At 59.2% G+C, this 20,406-nt stretch overlaps 2 protein-coding genes, 1 long non-coding RNA gene and 1 pseudogene across 4 annotated transcripts; 2 read left to right on the forward strand and 2 right to left on the reverse strand.

Annotated features, from left to right (window-relative positions):
* The first annotated feature begins 787 nt into the window (after positions 1-787).
* LOC141576444 (uncharacterized) lies at positions 788-3,960 on the forward strand. The gene is made up of 2 exons (XR_012504854.1): positions 788-1,196; positions 2,440-3,960. It is a non-coding gene; the product is annotated as an uncharacterized LOC141576444 (long non-coding RNA).
* On the forward strand, positions 1,220-12,138 carry LOC141576442 (melanoma-associated antigen 10-like). Of its 2 annotated transcripts, XM_074359892.1 has the most exons (4): positions 1,220-2,618; positions 10,489-10,908; positions 11,044-11,119; positions 11,362-12,138. In XM_074359892.1, exon 1 carries the CDS (start codon positions 1,251-1,253, stop codon positions 1,797-1,799), a length of 549 nt encoding a protein of 182 aa, XP_074215993.1. In that variant the 5' UTR covers positions 1,220-1,250; the 3' UTR covers positions 1,800-2,618; positions 10,489-10,908; positions 11,044-11,119; positions 11,362-12,138. The 2 variants fall into 2 exon arrangements, with proteins under 2 accessions (XP_074215993.1, XP_074215992.1); XM_074359891.1 differs by having other exon boundaries at positions 10,489-11,119.
* LOC141576443 (heat shock transcription factor, X-linked member 3-like) lies at positions 4,001-5,710 on the reverse strand (annotated as a pseudogene).
* LOC141576252 (melanoma-associated antigen 8-like) lies at positions 10,723-11,868 on the reverse strand. The gene is made up of 2 exons (XM_074359001.1): positions 11,736-11,868; positions 10,723-11,538 (listed from the first exon to the last, which is right to left on the reverse strand). Exon 2 carries the CDS (start codon positions 11,536-11,538, stop codon positions 10,723-10,725), a length of 816 nt encoding a protein of 271 aa, XP_074215102.1. The 5' UTR covers positions 11,736-11,868.
* Positions 12,139-20,406: the final 8,268 nt, after the last annotated feature.

The raw sequence follows: 20,406 nt of genomic DNA on the forward strand, positions 1-20,406 counted from the left end.
GAGACCCTAGAACAGAGGGGACACAACCGATCCTGCCCCTGCTGTCAGCCCTGGGAGGCCTCAATGCGGGATGAGCACACGTGGTGTGTCCTGACTTCGGCATCCAGGGCTCAGAGAGACCGGGGACCTACTATCAGGATGGGGCCCTCAGGTGGTTGGAGAGCAGAATCCCAGGTCCCGCTTGGAGTCCCGGTGAGGACCCTGAGTTAGCGCGGACAGGACCTCCTACCCTAGAAGAGTGGGAACCTGCCAGAGCCCAGGCCTCCTGCCAGCACGCGGGTCCAGGGCTGTGCCACAGTGTAGATCCGAGATCTCCCCTCCTTTCTCTCCCAGGGGCTCCAGACACCGGGAAGGCCTAGGTCTGAGACACGTGTCCTCGGGTCACAGAGCACAGGAGGCCGGCAGTGCCAGGACTGAAGGTGAGGTGTGGGCCCTGAGTGTGTACCCGGGGGCTCTGGGAACAGAGGGGACCCCACAAGGCCTACGTCCACTCCACACACCCTCTGGCGTCCTCAGAACCTCGGGCTGTGCCGGCTGCACCCTGAGGAGCCGCCTCACTTCCCCCGTCAGATTCACAGACGACCGTCCACCAGGAGGAGAGCCCCTGTGAGGCCGAGGGCACCCCTGAAGAGGAGACCTGTAAGTCGCCTTTGTCAGAGTCCCCCACGGTGGGTTTCTCAGCCCGGGTCACTGACACTCCCTCTCTCCCCCAGGCCCGTGGGTCCCCATCTGTCACCCCTGCCCTCGCTGCTCTCAGCTGCCCGACACCACTCACCGTGCCTCCCGTTCAGATGCGTGACCTCCACCACACTGAAGCCGACTTTCAGGACCCAAGAGAGGCTGAGGATTCCGAGGATGAGCAGGACATTTGGGTTGAGGAGGAGGAGGGCGCATCCCCGTTGTCTCCCTCCTCCTCCTCCTCCTCTTCCTCGTCCTCCTCCTTCTCCTCCTCGTCTTCCTACTCAGTCCTGTTGCTGGACACCCTGGAGGAGGTGGATGATTCTGGGATACCCAGTCCCGCGCAGAGCCCTCAGGCTGTCTGCCCCTCCCCCACAGCCATGGCAGCCCCTCCATGGAGCCAGTCGGAAGACAGCACCTCCAGCAGCCAAGATGAGGAGAGGCCCAGCACCGGCCAGGACCCCGCAGATGCCGAGTCCTCACACCCAGACCCACTCCATTTGAAGGTGGCTGAACTGGTGAGCTTCCTGCTCCTGAAGTACCACTCAAAGGAGCCGACCACAAAGGAAGACATGCTGAATGCGGTCCTCAGAGATGACCAGGACCACTTCCCTGTGGTCTTGAGCCAAGCCTCTGAGTGTGTGCAGCTGGTCTTTGGGGTGGATGTGAAGGAGGTGGACCCCAGGGAGCACTCGTATGTCCTGGTCTCCACCCTGGGCCTCACCTGTGACGCGATGCTGGGCGATGGGCAGAGCATGCCCACGAACGGCCACCTGGTGATGCTCCTGGGTGTGATCCTCCTGGAGGGAGAGTGCGCCACTGAGGAGAAGATGTGGGAAGCACTGAGTGTCATGGGGGTGTATCCCGGGAGGGAGCACTGCATCTACGGGGAGCCCAGGGAGCTCATCACCAACGTGTGGGTGCGGGAGGGGCACGTGGAGTACCGGCAGGTGCCCAACAGCGATCCCCCTCGCTACGAGCTCCTGTGGGGGCCCCGGGACCACGCGGAGACCAGCAAGCTGCAAGTCCTGGAGCATTTGCTCAGGGTCAATACAAGGAATCTCAGTTCCTTCCTGTCCCTGTCTGAAGAGGTGTTGAGTGATGAGGAAGAGGGGGCCTGAGCCAGACTTGCAGCCGGGCTCCTTCCAGGCCCCTGTCCGGCAGCTTCTCCTGTCGGGCCGGAAGTGAGTCCATCCTTCACTGTGTGTTTGGAGAGCGAGCAGGCAGCCTCCTAAGGGGTGACAGCCCGGGCCAGTTGGGGGTACACGGTGTACAGCATCTCTGGGCTCCTCCCGTCCCTTATGATGACATGGAAATTGATCTTTGTTTCCTGTAGGAATTTTTCAGTGGTGTTCCTTGTATCAGAAGATTTAATAAGCTTCACTATGTAACTTTGTCAATGACATTAATCACAATGTCTGTATCCTTATCGAGTTCAAACACAAGAGATTTGCTCTTTTGTAAAACAAGTTATAAATCTCCAATCTTATTGTGTCATCCTGAACAAGATAACATGGAATTAGAATTTGGGGGAGCAATGAGAAGAAAATGTCTCCCTCCCTGGGCCTCGCCCCAAGTGCCCTGAAGAGGGACGTCGGTTCCTCGGAAGTGCTCAGCCAGCGCGACCCAGTTGACTCTGGGTCCACGTGCTGATATCGCCTCCGTCTCTAGTGGTTGTGACCTTGAATAACCATGTTCTCTTAGGGGCAGGCCTGGTTTATGGAAGGGAAGACATCTGTGTGCTTCTCTCTTTGTGCACAGGGCTCGTTGACGTTGGGGACACTTTGCTGTGCCCAGAAAACTTAGGTCCCGAGGAGGTTGTGGAACTGGAGAATCGAGCCGTCCTGACCAACCTGCAGCAGAAGTACCTGACCACGCTCTCCAACCCCCGGTGGTTACTGGAGCCCGTGCCCAGGAGAGGCGGGAAGGGCATCTTCCAGGTAGACGTCCCCAAGCACCTGGTCCCCTTTGGGCAAGAGGCCTGAGCAGCGTGGGCTCTTGAGAGGAGGTGACCGAGAGACCAAGCTAAACCGTGGCACGGTCAGCTCGCCGTCACGCCCTGGACGTGCTCCCCTGGTTCGCTCTGAATCGGCGCCGCCCTGGAGGGCGCTCCCCACTCTGTGCTGTTCCCGGAAACAGATGTGTCCACCGGGACGCGGGGACGGGGGAGCGGGACCCCTGCAGGGAGATGCCTCCCTGGGCTCGGTGACAGAGTCTCAAGGACTTTGGACCTCTAGGACAAGGGGAAGCGGCCTTGCAGGCCGCTGCTCATTCTGGCCCTGCTGATTCTGGATTGTGTAGAGAAATGTGTTTTGAGAGAGCTGGTGAGTGTTCTCCCCGCCTTTGTTCTGGTCAAAACCCCTAGAGGGTCTGAAGAGCATCCAGGAGACGATGTGGGACGGCTGGAGCGGGCGCTGAGTGCTTGCCAGGGAGTCACCAGCCAGCGACGGCCTGACTCCCGGGCAAGAGGACGTCGGACTCAGAAAGAGCACCGTCTGCCTCGCAGATGACTCTCGCCCTGTTGTAAAGTGTCCCTTGGCTCACGGAGCCGGTGTGTTAGACGTGCCGCACGGCCGCTTCACGTCCCAAGAAAGGGTCCTAACTACAGCCCTGATGGAAGTGAGCAGTGCTGGTGTTCGCTGGGTGGGAGATCTTTTATACATTTGTTGGGGGGGGAGGGGTTGGTCAATTGAGAGTAGGGTTTCCAGTGGTTGCTACCTTCGAGGGTGACGGGCCTCCCCCCAGGCGTTTGACTGCAACCCCCCGTCTCTTCGGAGCCAGGCTGCAGTGCTCTCAGCCCTTGGTGGAGGGGGTGGCCCTACTTTTCGGCGGGCCTCCGTGGGGGGCCCCTGGATCGTGAGCTGGAGACGCTGAGCTGCTGATCAGAAACTTCTGGCATCCTTGGGGGACCCAGGAGGAAGACCCTCCTGCTCCGCGATGCATGAGTAATGGGGGGGAGACACCCCCGAGGTCAGAAGCCAGGCTGTCTGTCCCCTGACGGGCAGGCCCGGCCCAGCGGACCAGACCTTCCTGGGCTCGCCTCAGTGCTCGCTCCCCACCTCCTTGGGCGGGTGTCCGAGATGCCACAGCTTCAGATGCAAGAGGCCGATGGGGACCAAAGCCTGCCCCCGGCCGGGGTCTCCAGCCTCCGCGGGCTTATCTGGTGAGAGGTGTGCGGAATCGAACGCGAGAAAGAACACGGACCCGCGGGTCTCGCAGATTGTTTATTTAGTCCCGGGGAGTTTTGCTTTTCTTTATTAAAGCCCAAAATGTTCATGGTTACAGGACGGTGCTCTTCGTGTGTCTCTAGTGGTCTGTGAGCTCAGCGCTTTGGGTTGTTCTGGAACTGTTCGCAGAGAGCACACTTGTAATCTGAAGAGCCCTCGGGCTCTTCATCGGCCTCGGGCCTCCTGGTTGGGGGCCATGAGCAGAAGGGCCGCGAGCAGCATGCAGTAACCCGTGTTGCACGTGGACACCACCGAGCTGGGATCGGGGCAAACGGGGGGGCTTCTGGGCAGCTCCCCTGCACCGTCCCTTCCGGCAGTAGCCGGGGGCACTAGCGTGACATTCCTGGAGGTGCCCTCCCCACTCGGGCCGCCCTGCTCGCTGGAGGGACGCTGCACTACCACCAACCTGGCCACCCGGCCGGCAGACAAGACGCCAGGGAGCACGAAGGCCCGGAAGCCGCTGGGCACCTGAGCACGGGGGGCTTCCCTCTGGGTCTTCCTGTCGGCATCATTGGTGGAGTCATTCTGATGGAAAAATTGGGTGCATCTCATAGGTGGGACGGCTTGCTTCTTTCTCTTTGGGGTGGTTGTGCTGGAAGCGGGCCGAGCAGTTGCTCTCGGGTCACCTTTTCTCCGCATGTTCTCGATCAGCAGGGGCTTCTCTCTCTGAAAGTTGCAGTTGTGGTAGATCTGAAAGGACAAGAATCATTCTCGTCATTTCGGGGGAAATATTCACTCCTCCCCGCCCACCTCCGTCATAAAGGTCTTGTTTGACTGTGGAGAAAAGGTCTTTTTAAATTCCTGGCAAGTTTTGTTTCGCCCTGGAGTGTGCGCTCACTAAAGCTACGTGGTGCCTGGGCTGAGGTGTCACTCTAGCTCCCTGACGTGAAGTGGCCCCTGGGTCTTCGGTCACACCCGCAGGGCATCTCTAAGGGGCGAGCCTTCCATGACACGCCGGACTGCCTCAGCCTTCATTCAGTACTGGCTCACAGGAAAAAAGTCCCCCTCGGGAATGAACCCCGCCCAGCACATCACTCATCCGCTCAGGACTAGGAAGCTGTTCCAGGAACAGAGAACTCGGGAGACGGAAGGGCTGTCTACGTTACCATCAGCCTTTTCTTCCCCGGAGAGCGACCCAGAGTGCCGGGCAGGTGTATTTTCCTGAACCCATAGAGGTTCAGTTGGCGGATGAAGCTCTTCAAGCTGTCTGTTTCAAAGATCCTGTCTGCGCCGCGCCGGCGAAGAACCTCCCGCTGGAAAAGGTCTTCCTCGATGATCAGCATGTCTCCCTTGTCGTTCCAGCGCACGGACGTGAAGGCCTCGTCCTCCACTATCATCCAGAGCTTTCTCGGGAAGGAGAGCCCAAGAACACCATGGGTTCCGTCCACGTTGGCGGGACCTGGGTTTGGGTCCTGTGGTGGCTGGTTGTCTTGGGAGCCTGGATCTTGGCTCTCGGCCTGGTCGCCGGGCCTCTCCAAAATCCCCCTCGAATCCACCTTTGGATCCGGGGATGAACCCGATGGGGCCCCCGCTGGGGGCTCTCCATCAGCTGCGGGGGCCGCCGTGGCCGTATATTCCTCGTCGGGGCTCTGACTCGCCATGCAGCTAGTCTAGACCAGGCACACGCTCTCCCTGAGACCAGATCACTGAGCTCTCAGGGCAGAAGTGCCTTCAATCTGAGCAGGGACGCCCAGTAAATAGTGTCCGCAGAATTCTAGAATCTCGGTAGCAGGGCAACCAGCGACTTTGGTCATCGTCCTCTTTATGTGTCACGTGAGGTCACAGAGTTGGTCTGGACAGGGAGCCCTGGCCGAGGGGAGGGGAGGGGAGGGGAGGGGAGGCGAGGGGTACAGAGCCCCCAGCTTCTCTGTTTTCTAAAAGTGTAGGAAGGTATGTTCAAGTTCCCGGGAGAAGGCTCCCATCTGCTGCCAGGCACCTTTTTCCCAGGGGCCAGGCCCTGAGTGGGCGGACAGACATGATCCTGTTTCCATCCCCAAAGGTTGGGGAGGCCTGTTGCCAGCCTCCGATTTGTTCAAGGGCCAGGCCCTGGCTGGCCCTGGCTTGGCTACCACCAAGGCGGCAGGGGTGAGATGGGCCCCGGGCGACTGCACCTCCCGGAAGTGGTGGTCCGAGTGGGCTGGTTGGCCCGGGCTGGCTGGCAGCGCCCCCTCCCCCCACCCCGCCACCAGCTCCTGCCTTGGTCTCTTCCAGCTGTTCCTGCTGGCTGGTCGGTCCAGCTCTGATGGGCCGTAAGGAAGTGTTCCGTTCTCCTGCCCCTGGGTCGAGCTGTCCCCAGAGTGGGGCTGTGTGTGGGAGCATGTGGGGGCACTCCCCACGTCCCACTTCAGTGTCACCAAAGCACCTGGCACATAGGGTTCCCCCCGTGCCGCGTGAGTGGATGGCCGCATCCTCCCCTGTGCTTTGGAGCCTCCTTTTGAGCTCCGCTGTCCGCAGCCCCACCCCTCTCCAGAGCACATGGGATCCTCTTTAGTGTCCATTTCTTGCCATAGAAACTCCTCGTGGCCCGAGAGCACTCACTTTCAGAACACCGGCCTCAGTCCGCGCCAGAGCACCTCCCTCAGACCTCGGATTCAGCCTCCCCTGAGGCTGCTCTAAGGCCCTCTTCCCTCTGTCACTGGGGGGGGTTAGGCTCCTGCCCTGCCAGATTGCTGGCCTTCCGCTTCCAACTCGGCTCTGCCCTGCTTCTTCCCCTTTGCAGTCCTTGATCTGGGGGTTCAGCATGTATTCTGATGTGTTGAGAGCAAGCATTTCCCTGGTCTGCTCCCAGGCCTGCCCTGCTGGCCTTCCCCGAGCCAGCCCCACCCCCAGCCCTGGGTCCCCGTCCCGCCGTCACCTCGGTGGCAGGTACACTGAATAATTTTGCCTGCTCTGGGTGCGGTACTTCTCAAGGGGCCTACTCTACAGACTCACTCCCAAGGACAATTCCTACTTGTTGAGCTGGACGTGACCAACGGAAAGCCCGTCCACGTGTGACTGAAAATAGATGAGGCTCTGGGTGTGGGATGGGACAAATCCCGCCCGAGAGCCGTCTTCACCACGGATGGCAGGACAGACAGGACAGTGGTCTGGGGGGACACGTGTTCTGTAGCCGCTGTGGTGGCTGTTCTTCCTAGTCACTGCACAGGGAGAGACAATGGGACCTGGAAAGGCCCGTCTGCCAGGCTCCTAGGTCCTCATCCCAGCTCTGCCGCTAAGGAGAGGCGTCTGTCCTCTCTGAGGGCCACTCCCTGTTCCAGAAGGGGAGGGCAAGGGGTTCGAAAGAGATTCTCCCAAGGGGCCCTCGAGTCTGAGGACTGTCAGCCTTCGTGGAGCTCCTAGGCCGAGACTAGAGCTTGGGCTCAGGTCTTTGTGCCTCTAAACAGGTTTACAGAGCACTTGTTCGGGTCACTCCCTCCTGCAGGGACGTGTCCTTAGAGTTCGAACTTCAGTGGAGGCCATGGGGGCGTCTCAGAAGGGGGCCCAAAGGCTGGGACATCGGTGGGCCGATCCCAGCCCTGTGGCCTCGCCTGCCGCCCGCTCCTTCCAGCCCTCCCTCACACCCTGGGTCTGGTGGGCCTGCCCCCTCACAGGTCGGCCTCCCTCCCTCCCACGCACCCCTGCCCCCCCCCAGTGGGGGGGCCGGCTGGGCCGTGGCTACGTGTAGCGCCCCAGGGGTCGCTCTCAGCCACGGCTCAGGACACTTGTTACTCGATACCAGCCCTCACGACGTCCAAGGCCTGCCTTTCCCAGCCTGGCCCGCCGGCCGCTGCACCTGCCTTAGCCCCTGGTGTCCGCCAGCCCAGAGGACCACCCAAGCGCTCTCCGTCACCATCCATGGGCCCTGGGCCAGACCCGCACCCAGTCCCCAGCTGCTCTGGGACCCGCCAAGAACTCCCCTGTCTGGGCGTGTCCTCAAGCTGCCTCGTCGGGTGGCGATGCCCGTCTCTATCCAGAGGCCGCTCTGCATGTTGGGGCCCGGCTTCAAGGCCGGCCCGGCTTCCAGGCCACCTCGGCAGTCAGGGCTTCCTCCGGTCCCAGGCTCCCTCCCAAGGCTCCCACAGCCCGCCTTGCATGTCCAGTCCCAAGATGGGGTGCTCCTGTCTCCCTGAGACCTTGGGTGTATCTGCCTCCCCCTCCAGACCAGGAAAGAGGTCCTTGAGGACAGCAGACTAGGATGTGAACGGGGTCCCCAGCCTATCTTGGAACGAACAAATTTGTATGTCCCCCAGGAGCTGGCTTTAGTGTCCTTGAAAGCAGCTGTGCACGGTCACTGCGACAGCTCGAGCAGGTGGGAGGGCGCCTGCATTCCCTTGGCGGTGCTGAGCGCTCTGCGGTGCAGCGCCGTGGACTCTTCCCGTCTGACCCGGGGCAGGTGGCAGGGAAGGCCCGGGCCGGGCCGGGGAAGGTGGAGTCGTGGGCCTAGGATCCGCCCGACGGAGAAGTAGAGCCGGCCTGTGGTCCACTGCGGACGCCCGAGCCCACGGCCTCAGCCCAGACTGGGGGCCTTGTGTCTGCCCGGAAGCCACCTGCACCCCGCAGGGACAGCAGCAAAGGGGAGTCTTCCTTGTCCAGTGATGACTCATTTCGTAGTTGTCCAAGGCCAAGGAGACCCGGGAAAGCCATCCTTAGAAGCTCAAATGGCACAGGGGCCGTCGGGTGCAATGCACTTTCCAAAGGAGCCCCAGGCAAGCTCTGTTACAGCCGCTCCCCTCCCCGACTGGGGACGGGGAGACGGTGTCAGGATGTTCCCTAGTGTTACCTTTTCTCCAGCTTCTGAAAAGTCTACGTTAGGGATGTTATCCCATAAGGAATGTGGCCTTCCAGACGCAGTCAACCACAATCCCAATCCCAGTCTCAAGCCCAGTCTCGCGCTCTGGCTCTCGCTCTGTCCCTGTGTCTGTCTCCGTGACTGTCTCTCTGTCTCTGTCTCTGTCTGTCTCCGTCTCTCTGTGTCTCTCTCTCTCTCTGTCTCTGTCTCTCCCTCTCTCTCTCTCCACACCCCCACCCCCCGTGATGACCAAGTCAGCAGGTCAGGTTCGAGTTGGCCAGGAGGGCCCCGAGGAAGGAGGAGACCAGGGCAGGGTGCTGTCGTGGGGGATAAGGGCTGGGACTGGACAGCAGTGCCACCACCTGGCAGGGTCAGCTCTCAAGAAACCGCAGACAGTGCTCACCCTGGCTTTGATTGTCACAGTCACCTTCCTTTCTTGGTCCAGCTTTTACTACCTGGGCCTCAGGATCCTACTTTCTGTCACCCGACAGACTCCATGAGGACACTGAGGAGACAAGTGGACTCTGGGTCAGGAGGCGGGCCGCAGGCTGCGATGGGTGGGCGCAGCGTGGGCTCTAGATGAATTCAGACCAGGGGTCTCGGCCCCACCCCGTCACTTACTAGCACGTGATCCTGGGAAGGTTCCCGAGCCCCACGACCCCAGGGTCTTCATCTGTGCAGTGGGCGGGTGTGAGGAGGCCCGGCCCGCAGGACTGCAGGGGTGCGTGCGATGTGCGCCAAGCACCTCGCGCGGGGCGCGCTGCCTGTTGGAACCGCGATGATTGGCAGTTGCTTCTGATTTTCTTTGGCCCCAGACCCTTCCACTCCCTCCTCTGGGACTTGGCTGGTTGGTTTGTTATCCAGGTCATGTTAGAGAACACGCAGCTCAGTAGGATGTGGAAGAGCTAATCAGCCAAAAAGCATGCCTCGTAAATGGAACTAAGTAAATTCTCCCGATTAGAGGCTAGGTTACACTGAGGGGTGGGGGAGCGTTCCCAGCTGGACTCAACACCGAGCTCCTAGGAAGGGAGTCAAGGAACAACCTTTGCCCCCTCCCAGCCGCCCTTCCATCCGAACTGTGGCTTCTGAAACCCAAAACACGCCTTCTTCAAGTCTGGCCGCCGCCACCACCCAGCTTCATTACCGTCACCTCCCACAGAAGGAAGCCCAGCTTCCCAAAGCCCCCACCTGCCCTGGCTCTGCGCACTTGCACTTGGGTGCTCTCTCCCGGACCCCCTCCGCCTCGCCGCTTCTTTCCCTTGTTCTGTGGGACTTCAGGGACATGTCACCATCTTCCTGATGTGACTGGGCTCCTAGCCTGTCCTTCTAGGTGTGGGGTGTGTCTTGCTTTTCCTAGTGTCCCCACTAACACAGAGCCCTCCGGAGAGCAGAGGCTCGGTGAATGTGTGCGGATGAAGTGAGACGGTGAGCGGGGATCCTGTTGATTCAGACTGATTTTCTCCTACTTTCTTAAATAACCCGTGGAAATCCAATTAAACATAGGGATATTACACGTATAAAATGACAAACAAGAAGGGATAAGAAGCGAGTTAATATTTTTACTTTTATTGTTCTAAATCTTCCCTCATCTATATTATTGCTAATTACTCTCACATTTCCCGAACAATTCTAATTGCAATTCCATATTATGTCATCCAGGATGACAGGAAAAAAAAAAAAAAAAAAGAGAGAGATTTCAGTCTCCTTTACAGAAGAGGAAAACTGTTGTGTTTGAACTGGATAAGCACACACACGTTGTGATCAATGTCATTCACAAAGTTAGATACTGAAGCTTATTAAATCTTCTATTAATAGGAACAGCACTGAAAAACACCTACAGGAAACAAAGATCAATTTCCACGTCACCATAAAGGACAGGAGGAGCCCAGAGATGCTGTACGCCGTGCCCCCCGAGCTGGCCCGGGCCCTCACTCCTTCCAAGGCTGACCGCTCGCTCTGCAAACACAGAGTGAAGGATGGACTCCCTTCCTGCCCGGCAGGAGAAGCTGCTGGACAGGGGCCTGGAAGGAGCGCGGCTGCAAGTCTGGCTCAGGCCCCCTCTTCCTCATTGCTCACGGCCTCCTCAGACAGGGACGGGAAGGAAATGGGACCCTTACTGTTGAGTCTAAACAAATGCTCCAGGACTTGCAACTTGCTGGTCTCCGCGTGGGCCCGGGGCCCCCACAGGAACTCGTGGCGAGCGGGATCGCTGTCGGCCACCTGCCGGTACTCCAGGTACCCCTCCTGCACCCACGCTTTGGTGATGAGCTCCCTGGGCTCCCCATAGATGAAGTGCTCCCTCCCAGGATGCACCCCCATGACACCGAGTGCTCCCCACACCTCTTCCTCAGGCGCCCCCTCTCCCCCCAGGACGATGACACCCAGAAGTATCACCAGGAGGCCGTTCTTGGGCATGCTCCGCTCATCACCCTGCATCCCATCACAGGTGAGGCCCAGGGTGGGGACCAGGATGTACAAGTGCTCCTTGGGGTCCACCTCCTTCACATCCACCCCAAAGACCAGCTGCATGCACTCAGAGGCCTGGCTGAAGACCACAGGGAAGTGGTGCTGGTATGCTCTGAGGATACTCAGCATTTCTGCCCTGGTGGTCGGCTGCTTCCTGCGATACTTGAGGAGCAGGAAGCTCACCAGGTCAGCCATCATTGAAAGCTCTGCCCCTTGGCGCAGGGACTCGGCACCGGCAGAGTAGGAAGAGGAGACTGAGGAGGAGGAGGAGGAGGAGGACGAGGAGGACCGGGGGGATGCGGCCCCCTCCTGCTCAGCCTCCAGCCGCTGCACATCCACCAGGCCCTGGGCGTCTCTTGGGTCCTGAAGGTCTTCCACAGCCTGGCGGAGCTCACTCATCTGAACCAGGGACATAATGACAGGTGTTGGCAGCTGACAGGAGTCTGGGCCGGGGTGACAGGTGGGGACCCAGTGGCCTTGTGGGAGGACAAGCTTATCGACCTTCCCAGGGTTTCTAGGGCTGAACGAGGTTTCCTTTGGTGTCCCATCTTTGTTGTGGGCGTGCGGGTCCCCTCACCCTTCCCTCGGGCCCTCACCTTGACTCCTGGGAGGACCCGGGACTCTTCTCTCTGTTGCCAAGGCGTGGTTCCTTCAGATGATCTGACCCGTCCTCTCACACCAAGGTCCTCACCTCCCTGAAAGGCGGGAGAGAAAGGAGAGGAGGCCCCTTTCCTGCTGTGATTCAGGACAAGGATACCTCTGGTCATTGACTTTGGTTTCTGGGCACAGTTCCTTGTTCACAGCTCCCAAAGCCCTTGGGATGTCCTCAGTGTTGAGAGTGATGAATGTGCTTTTTTTGTTTTTTATGTGAATGAGATGTGTTTGCAAAGCACCTAAAATGGGGCTGGTTGCCAGAAGAGCCAATCATGTGATTAAAAGTTTGGATCTTTTGGCCCCTCCCCAGCACCACCAGGGAGGGGAGAAAGGCTGGAGATTTGAGTTCAGTTGCCAGTGGCCAATGATTTAACCAATCGTGCTTATGTAATGAAGCCTCCGTCAAACCCCAAAAGGATGGGTTTGGAGAGCTTCTGGGTTGGCGAGCAGGTAGAGAGCTGGGGCAAGTGGCGCTGTCTGAGAGAGCGGGGAAGTCGGCCCCGCTCCCGCACACCTTGGCCCTAGCACCTCTTCCATCTGGCTCTTCGTGACTCATGCCCTTTATGTTCAGCTGGTGATCTAGGAAGTAGTATGTTTGTCAGAGACCTGTGAGCCACTCTAGCAAATCAACCAAACCTGAGGAGGAGGGCGTGGCAACCCCTGAAGGTCTTTCAGAAGGACAGGTCTTTCAGAAGGACACGTAACAGCCTCGACTTGTCACCAGCGTTGGAAACCCAAGGAGGAGGGAGTTGGAATCCCCAACCTACAGCTGGCCATTTAGCAGCACAGGCAAGAACCTTGCCTTGCGGTGGGCTTCTGAAGTGGTGGGGGGAGGGCAGTCTTGGAGGACTGGGCCTGAACCAGAGGGTCCGATGCCATCTCTGGCTAGACAGTGTCAGAACGCAGTTGAATTCCTGAACACTCTGCTGCTGTCTGAGAACTGTCGTTGGTCTGGGGAACCTCTCCCCTACGTGGAAATTGGTCCCAGGATCCATTTACACAACATCCACCCCCAGCTCCCCCCGAAAAACCCAGAAGCACTGGCAGCGGGGATCGGCCCCTCTGCCCTGGGCGGAGGTGCCCTCAGTGCCTGGAGGCCATGCATCTTTACTCCCGCCAGGGCCTGCTCTTCCCCCCTGCCCCCACCTGGGATGATGAGTTGACATCTGCCCTTCAGACCCAGACCTCAACTCCCTGAAGACTCCCACCTTCCCACCCAGGATGGAAGTGAGCACGGCACTTAGGGCCACCACTGACTGTTCCTTCCAGGGCTGGGAACAGGGGTCAGCTGGAGCCGGTGGGGTCCTTCCTCTCCTGAGATGGCGGGGTACATTTGGTCCTCATGAAGAGTCCTTGCCTTGACACGTGGGATATCCTAGGACTCCTCCCTCTGCTGGCCTGATGTTTCCCCTCAGACCAAGGTCCTCACACCCTGAGATACCCCACCCCCAACCACGTGACGGAAGTGATGGCAGGCCCCATCCGGCCAGACCTGACCGGGGACTCCTAGGGCTGAAACAGCTCAAGCCGGACACTGTAAGTTCCCATCTCTTTTGGGGTGAGGGTCTCCTCACGCCCTGCATCCACCCAAAGGGTCCTTCTCCTGAGTCCTGGCACATCCTGTGAGTCCTTCTGCTGCTGACCGGTTGTGGCTCCTTCTGCCAACCTCAGAACTAGGTCTGAATTCCCTGAGAGCCTGGGGCAGAGGTGAGGGGGCAGCACCACTGGCCACTCCTGCCCAGGGACTTCAGGGATGACAGGGGGCAGGGCCGGATTCTGTGGGCTCACTCTCTACTCTCAGTATCAAGATATTCACATTTACTCCCAGCAAGTCCTGGGACCCTCCCCTCAGCTAACATGAGGTTGTCCCCTGCAGGCCGACACCACCATCGCACTGAGTTTGAGGATAAAGTGGGGAGGTGATGCCTCCTGACTCACACCCGGGCCTCCCAGGAAGGAGCAGAGGAGCAAGTTTCTGTTGAGGCCCCCTCTACCTGGGGAGGGGGTCTGCCCAGTCCTACTGGGGGTTCCGGGGAGACCACCCTCTGCACATCTGAGCCACACTCCTCAGACCAGGGACTTCACCTCCCAAGGACCTCTGAGTTAAGAGGTCAGAAAGCATCTCACCTGGTCACCCTGCTCTGGGGCCTCCAAGACCCAGCACAAGGGCAAAGGCTCCCTCACGGTCCTCACATTGCCTCCTGGTAATTTAGGATTCTGTCCTCTGCCCATCTGACGCCCCGCCCCCTCATACCAGGATCCCTGTCCCCTCTGAGACCGCGATGTCAGGAAATGCTGCCTTTGGCCATCCTGCCCTCTAGCCCCCCATGGCCGACTCTGTTCCGGGGTGCAGGGTCTCTTAGTCCTCCCTCAGGGTCCTCACCTTGACTACCGGGGGGACCGGGGATACCCTCCTCTGCATACCTGAGGTCCCCCTCCTTATATTAAGGCCCCAGTCTCTCTGAGACCCGGATGGGGAAGTCGAGACACCAACGTGTGCTCATCTCGCCCTGGGGCCTCCCAGGGAGAAAAGCAGGGGCAGGATCGGTTCGGCGGGTCCCCACTGATCTGGGGTCTCTGGTCCCCTCAGTCCTCCCTCAGGATCCTCACCGTGGCGCCAGGCAGGAACGGGGATTCCCACCTCAGCCCATCTGAGGCCCCGCCCCTCAAACCCGGTCCCCAGTCCCTCTGAGACGCGGATGTCAGGAAATGTGCCTGTGGTCATGCCACCCTATGATCTCCCAGGACCGACTCTGTACTGGGGTCCAGGGTCCCGCAGTCCTCCCTCACAGTCCTTGCTTACTGTCCTGACAGGCCCTCAGCCCCGCGTTTCCCAACCTGAGGCTTCGCTCCCCACACCAGCGCCCCAGTCCCTCCGAGGCCCGGACGCGGAAGTCCCGGCACGCTGCCATGGGCTCGTCCGGCCTGAGGCCTCCGAGGGCTGCCTGCCGGGGTAGATATCTTGGGGTCCCCTCGATTCTGGAGTCCAGGGTGTCCCCAGTCCTTCCTCAGGGCCCTCGCCTTGACGCCCGGCAGGAACCGGGATTCTCTCCTCAGCGCACCCGAGGCCCCGCCCCTCAAACCCGGTCCCCAGTCCCTCTGAGACGCGGATGTCAGGAAATGCTGCCTGAGGTGATGCCGCCCCATGACCTCCCGGGACCCACTGTGTTCTGGGGTCTCTGACCCCCTCAGTCCTCCCCCAGGGTCCTCACCTTGACGCCCGGCAGGAACTGGGATTCTCTCCTCAGCCCACCCGAGGCCCCGCCCCTCAAACCAGGACCCCAGTCCCTCCGAGACCCGGATGTCAGGAAATGCTGCCTGAGGTGATGCCGCCCTATCACGTCCCAGGACCGACTGTGTTTTCGGGTCCAGGGTCCCTCACTGCTGGCTCGCGGTCGTCACCTTCACTCCCAGTGGGACCTGGGATTCTCTCCTCTGCAGATCTGAGGGTTTCCCCCCACCCCCATCACACACTAAGTGCCAGGTCTCTCTGAGACCAGGATGCCGCGGTCATGACACGACACGTGGGCCTGTCCTGCCCTCGGGCCTCCGGACAGCAGCTAGCAAGGGCCCCTTTGTGTTGGATGACCACTTTTCCGAGTTCGGGGTCCCCTCAGTTCTCCCTCAGGGTCGTCACTTAGGCGTCATGTCGTCTAGCCTCTGGCCACCCGAGGACCCACCCCTCATCCCAGGACCCCAGTCCCTCAGAGACCCGGATGTCAGGAAATGCCGCCAGTGGTCACCTTGCCCTATGGTCTCCAAGGTGCAACGCTGTCCCGGGTGCAGGATCCCTCCGTTCTCCCTCGGGGTCCTCACCTTGACTCAGGCGGCATGTGGTCTCCCCTCTGGCCACCCGAGGCCCCGCCCCTCATCCCAGGACCCCAGTCCCTCCGAGACCCGGATGTCAGGAAGTCAGGGCCCCACGAGTGCTCATCCCACCCAGGCCCTCCCAGGGCTGGCAGCAGGGGCGGGGATCTGTGGGGCCCCTTCGGTCCTCCCTCAGCGTCCTCAGCTTGAGCCCCGGCAGGTCCTGGGACGCCCCCTTGTTGACCCGAGCCCACACCCTCACACCAAGGCCCTTACTGCCCTGAGACCCCCAGGGGAGCCTCTGGACTCACATCAGGCCACCAGGCCCAGGGCTTCCCAGGACTGTGGACGCCAGGGGCTGAGATGGATTCCATGGGTTCCCTCAGCCCTCCCTCTGCTCCTCACCTGGGCTCCCGGCTGGGCCTGGGTGCCTCCCTCTGCCCACCTGAGCTTGGTCCCCTTGGACTCGGACCCTCCAGAGCCAGGACACCAGAGAGGGAAGCGGGGATGAGGGGGTGGGGATCTGATCCTTGCATCCCTGCCTTGGGTCTCCCAGGGGTGACCGCAGAACCGACCTGGATGCCTGCAAACCGAGTCCCCACACACGGTTCTACCTTGACTCTTGGCAACGCTGGGCTCCTTCCCTCTGCAAACCTGAAGCCGGCCTCCCTCACCCAGGCCCTCACCTCTCTCACCTCCCAAGGGTGGGGCATCAGTGCCCGTCACATCTGGACCCTGAGCCCAGGGGTTTCCGAGGGCTGTCGGGGGGGGCCGGAGGTGGATTCCCTGCGGGCCTCAGTCTCCTGTGTCCTCACCTTGACTCCTGACAGGACTTGGGATTCGCCCTCTGCCCTCCTGAGAGTGTGTCTCTCACACCCAGCCTCTGACTCCCCGAGTTCGCTGAGGAAGTGGGGGCCGGGGACTGCTCAGCCTGACAGCCCCGTCCGGGGGCCCCCAGGATTCCCGCACGGGGCCGATTTGCATTCTTAGGGTCCCTGTGTTGTCGGGTGGTTGGACCCCTCTGTCCTTACCCTGGAGGGCCCTCACCCACCCTCGCACACAAAGGCTGCAGTCCCAGCAAAGATGCTGGAGGGGACCTGCCTCCTGGTGACCGTGAAGGGGCAGAGAGCAACACACCTTCCCTCGGCGACTCGCTGACAACCAGCCTGACCTCGGGGACGGTCTGTTTGAAAGACTTACCTTTTCCTGAAGAGGCTGAGCAGTGGCAGGGGAGCTGCGGATCCCTTGCGTTGATGACTAGATAATAGTACCTGTTCCAGAGCCGTGACTTTCACTTGTCAATTCTCATCCATAGTAAGAACCACAATTCTCATCTGCACCTACTGTGCGTGTATCTGTATCACATGTCTAGACTGTATGTGCTTATGTACACGTACATCCACACACCACACACATGGACCAAACATGCCACGTGTGCCGCATGTGGAAACCTGGGCCGTCCCCAGACACAGGTGCCTGCCCAGGGCCCTGAGGCGCGGATCCCCGCCCCCTTGCGGGAGCCCTGAGAGCCCACCGGACCCAAGGGCACCATGCTTTGAACTACAGGCCTGCCGCCTGCCTGACACCCCATCTGCCCAGGGCAGTGAGCCTGCAGGAGAACGTGGGCCCCCCAGTCAGCTGGGAGAGAAGCCGAGCAGAGTGGGCAGGAGGAAGTGGGAGCAGGGCCCCAGCCCGAACAGAAGAGCAGACTTCAGAGGGCCGAGCCTTTACCCCCACATCCAGGAGCCTTCTCCATCCTCACACCCTCTCTCCTAGACCCAGACCCGCCTCCTGGGGCCCCGTCTCCATTTCAGGATGGATGGTGATCCCGCGGGGCTGGGACAGGCCACGTGGGCAGAATCCGGTGTCAGGCTCTCCTGAGCACCGATGCCTGGCTTCCCTGTGTTCTCAGCTACGTGGCATGAGGCACCAGGTGGTAGGACAGCGTGCAGGACAGCCGGGGCCCCCGTGAGTGTTGGCGAGTCGGCTCAGACCAGTGGGGCACAGGGCTTTCGACCCACACAAAGCTCAGACTGAATGTGTGTCCTGCGGCCGCTAAGCTGAGCCAGTCATGGAAACCGTCTGTGCCTCGATTTCTGCCCGTCAAATGGGCATAGTAGTCGTACCCGTTGAAAGCACCGGTGCGAGTTTATACACGATGCGACCTGTCTCTACAATGTCTGGGCCAAGGACGTGGACAGTAGATGCAGCTGTTGTCACTGTGCGTGTACGATGTGCCTTCCCCACGCTGTGGGGCTTCTGAACCAGTGTGTATCTCCCGGTCCACTGACTCAGGTGGGTTTCCTCTTCTCACCGGCACTCTGTTATTGGGGATGGGACCCCTCGCGTGCCAGAAGTTCTTAGACATGACATAGCTTGTTCTAGACCCAGCATGGGTGACGCTCAGGGGCCCTGGACCAGCGCAGGGGAATGGACTGTGCTGAGGGGCTTGGCCCTGGGGAGGAGGCATCAGGACCTCTGCACGTGCTCCGTCCTGATCCACACAGCCCACCACAGAGCTCTGTGAGCGAGGGTGTTCTGGGACTCTCTGAGTGTGAGGGAAAGTTTCTGCCGTGGGCCTTTCCCCTGGCCCCCCGAGGAAACGTTTCCTCACCCAGAGCCACATTCCAAGTTCTCCCGGTCACAGCTCGGACTTGGAGGATGTGCCCGCCACGTGGTTGCTTCAGAAGCGTTTGGGCTCACACACGGTCTCTGAAGGTGGGAACCAATCTGAGTTACCTAGAGCCATCCTAAAGTTCTTTTCCTCTGAACTTTCCAGTTTCCTCTTCTGCTTTTCCTCCTAGAAAGAGGACTAGGAATGATGTCCAGAGGACAAAATCTTGCGCACACACAGCGTGACTGAAGCTGCCTCCTGATGCTTTGGGCAGGATTCTCCAAATCTTTAGCTTGACTGTGCCTTTCCCAGCTTGATACCTAGTGATCAACAGGTGTGAGGAGTCACTTGATGATCACACACACACACACACACACACACACACACACATCGTAACTAGACACGTATTGCAATTGGGAAAATCTGGTACAGTGACAACACCAAATGCTGGGGAGGATTTGGAGCAGCAGGAACTCCCATTCATTGCTGGTGGGAATACAAGATGGTACAGTTACATTGGAACAGCTTGGCAGGATCTTATAAAAGTAAACAAACTCTTACTGTATGATCCAGAAACCATATGGGTATTTACCCAAAGAAGTTGAAAACATGTGTCCGCACAGAAACCTACACGTGGATGTTTATAGCAGCTTTACTTAGAATTGCCAAACTATAGATGCAAACAAGAGGTCCTTAAGTCGGTGAATAAATACACTTTGGTATGTGCAGGAAATGGAGTATCACCCAGTGCAAAAAAGAAATGAGTTATCAAGCAAGGAATAGACATGAAGAACCTTCGATGCAATTACAAACTGAGTGATTCTGAAAAGGCAACATACGGTATTATTTCAACTATGTGACATTCTGTGAAGGCAAAATGATGGAGACGCTAAGAAGATGAGTGTCTGCAGGCGCTGTGGGGAGAGGAATGAATAGGCGCTGTACAGCAGAGGGTGGTTAGTGACGTGAAATAGTCTGCATGATACCCCAGTGATGAGGGCATGTCATACACGTTTGCCCAAACCCAGGGAAGGTGCAGCACCAAGAGTGAACCCCAAGGGAAACTCTAATTTCTAGGTGACAGCGTAGGTCCATCAATTCTGACACATGGACGACTCCGGTGGGTTGCTGATAAGGAGGCAGGCTACGTAGGTGTGGGGGCGGGAAGTAAATGGGAAATCTCTGTACCTTCTCTTTGTTGTTCTGTGCACCTAAAGGTGCTATAAAAATAAAGACTTTAAAATAACACACGGTATGAACAACGCTAGGTGAACAACAAAACGTGAGGACACCCGAGGGGAAGACTGCTGACTGGGGAGCTGACTCGTCCGTTGCGGGGTGGGGGTGGGGGGCAGCAGGGAGTGGGGGAGGGGCTGTGGGCCGCACAGACGCAGAGGGCAGGACAGGTAGGAGAGAAGATCTCCCGCTTCTGAGCGGTTTCGTGCCTACAGCTGGGGCAGGGCCCCGGACACACATGCCTCAGCCCTGGGGCTCTACCAGGACAGCAAGAAAGATGGGTCAGCTGAGGCATTTCCCTCCTGAGTCTCTGCTAATACCCACCTGACATCAAACCTGCGTGAGGACTGGCCTGTGCAAAACACATCACTTAAACAGAACGTAAGGGAGAGACGGACAATAAGGTGGCGGTACCAGAGCACCTCACACGTGGTTATAGCAGGCACACTTTTGCGCCTTGGGTATGTATACCGTCTGCACGTACATACGAGCCCTCGTAAAATATAAACACGCACCCAGATACACGCGCTAGTACGTACACAGGTGGTGCGTGGATGTACGTGTACATAAGCACACACAGCCTGCACACGTGTCATACATACACGCACAGTAGGTGCAGATGAGAAATGTAGTTCTTACTATGCATGAGAATTAACAAGTGAAAGTCACGGCTCTGGAACAGGTACTATTACCTAGTCATCAACGCAAGGGATCCGCAACTCCCCTGCCACTGCTCAGCCTCTTCAGGAAAAGGTAAGTCTTTCGAACAGACCGTCTCCGAAGTCAGGCTGGCTGGCGAGGAGCCCCCGAGGGAAGGTGTGTTGCTCTCTGCCCCTTCACGGTCACCAGGAGGCAGGTCCCCCCCAGCATCTTTGCTGGGACTGCAGCCTTTGTGTGCGAGGGTGGCTGAGGACCTTCCTGGATGAGGACAAAGGGGTCCAACCACCCCGCAACAG

This window comes from Camelus bactrianus, chromosome X (assembly GCF_048773025.1).
Source record: "Camelus bactrianus isolate YW-2024 breed Bactrian camel chromosome X, ASM4877302v1, whole genome shotgun sequence".
NCBI classification, from domain to species: Eukaryota; Metazoa; Chordata; class Mammalia; order Artiodactyla; family Camelidae; genus Camelus; species Camelus bactrianus.

Excerpts from the sequence above, each read along its gene's own strand:
- LOC141576442 (XM_074359891.1), top strand. The coding sequence starts at position 1,251 with ATGCTGAATGCGGTCCTCAGAGATGACCAGGACCACTTCCCTGTGGTC.
- LOC141576252 (XM_074359001.1), bottom strand. The coding sequence starts at position 11,538 with ATGAGTGAGCTCCGCCAGGCTGTGGAAGACCTTCAGGACCCAAGAGAC.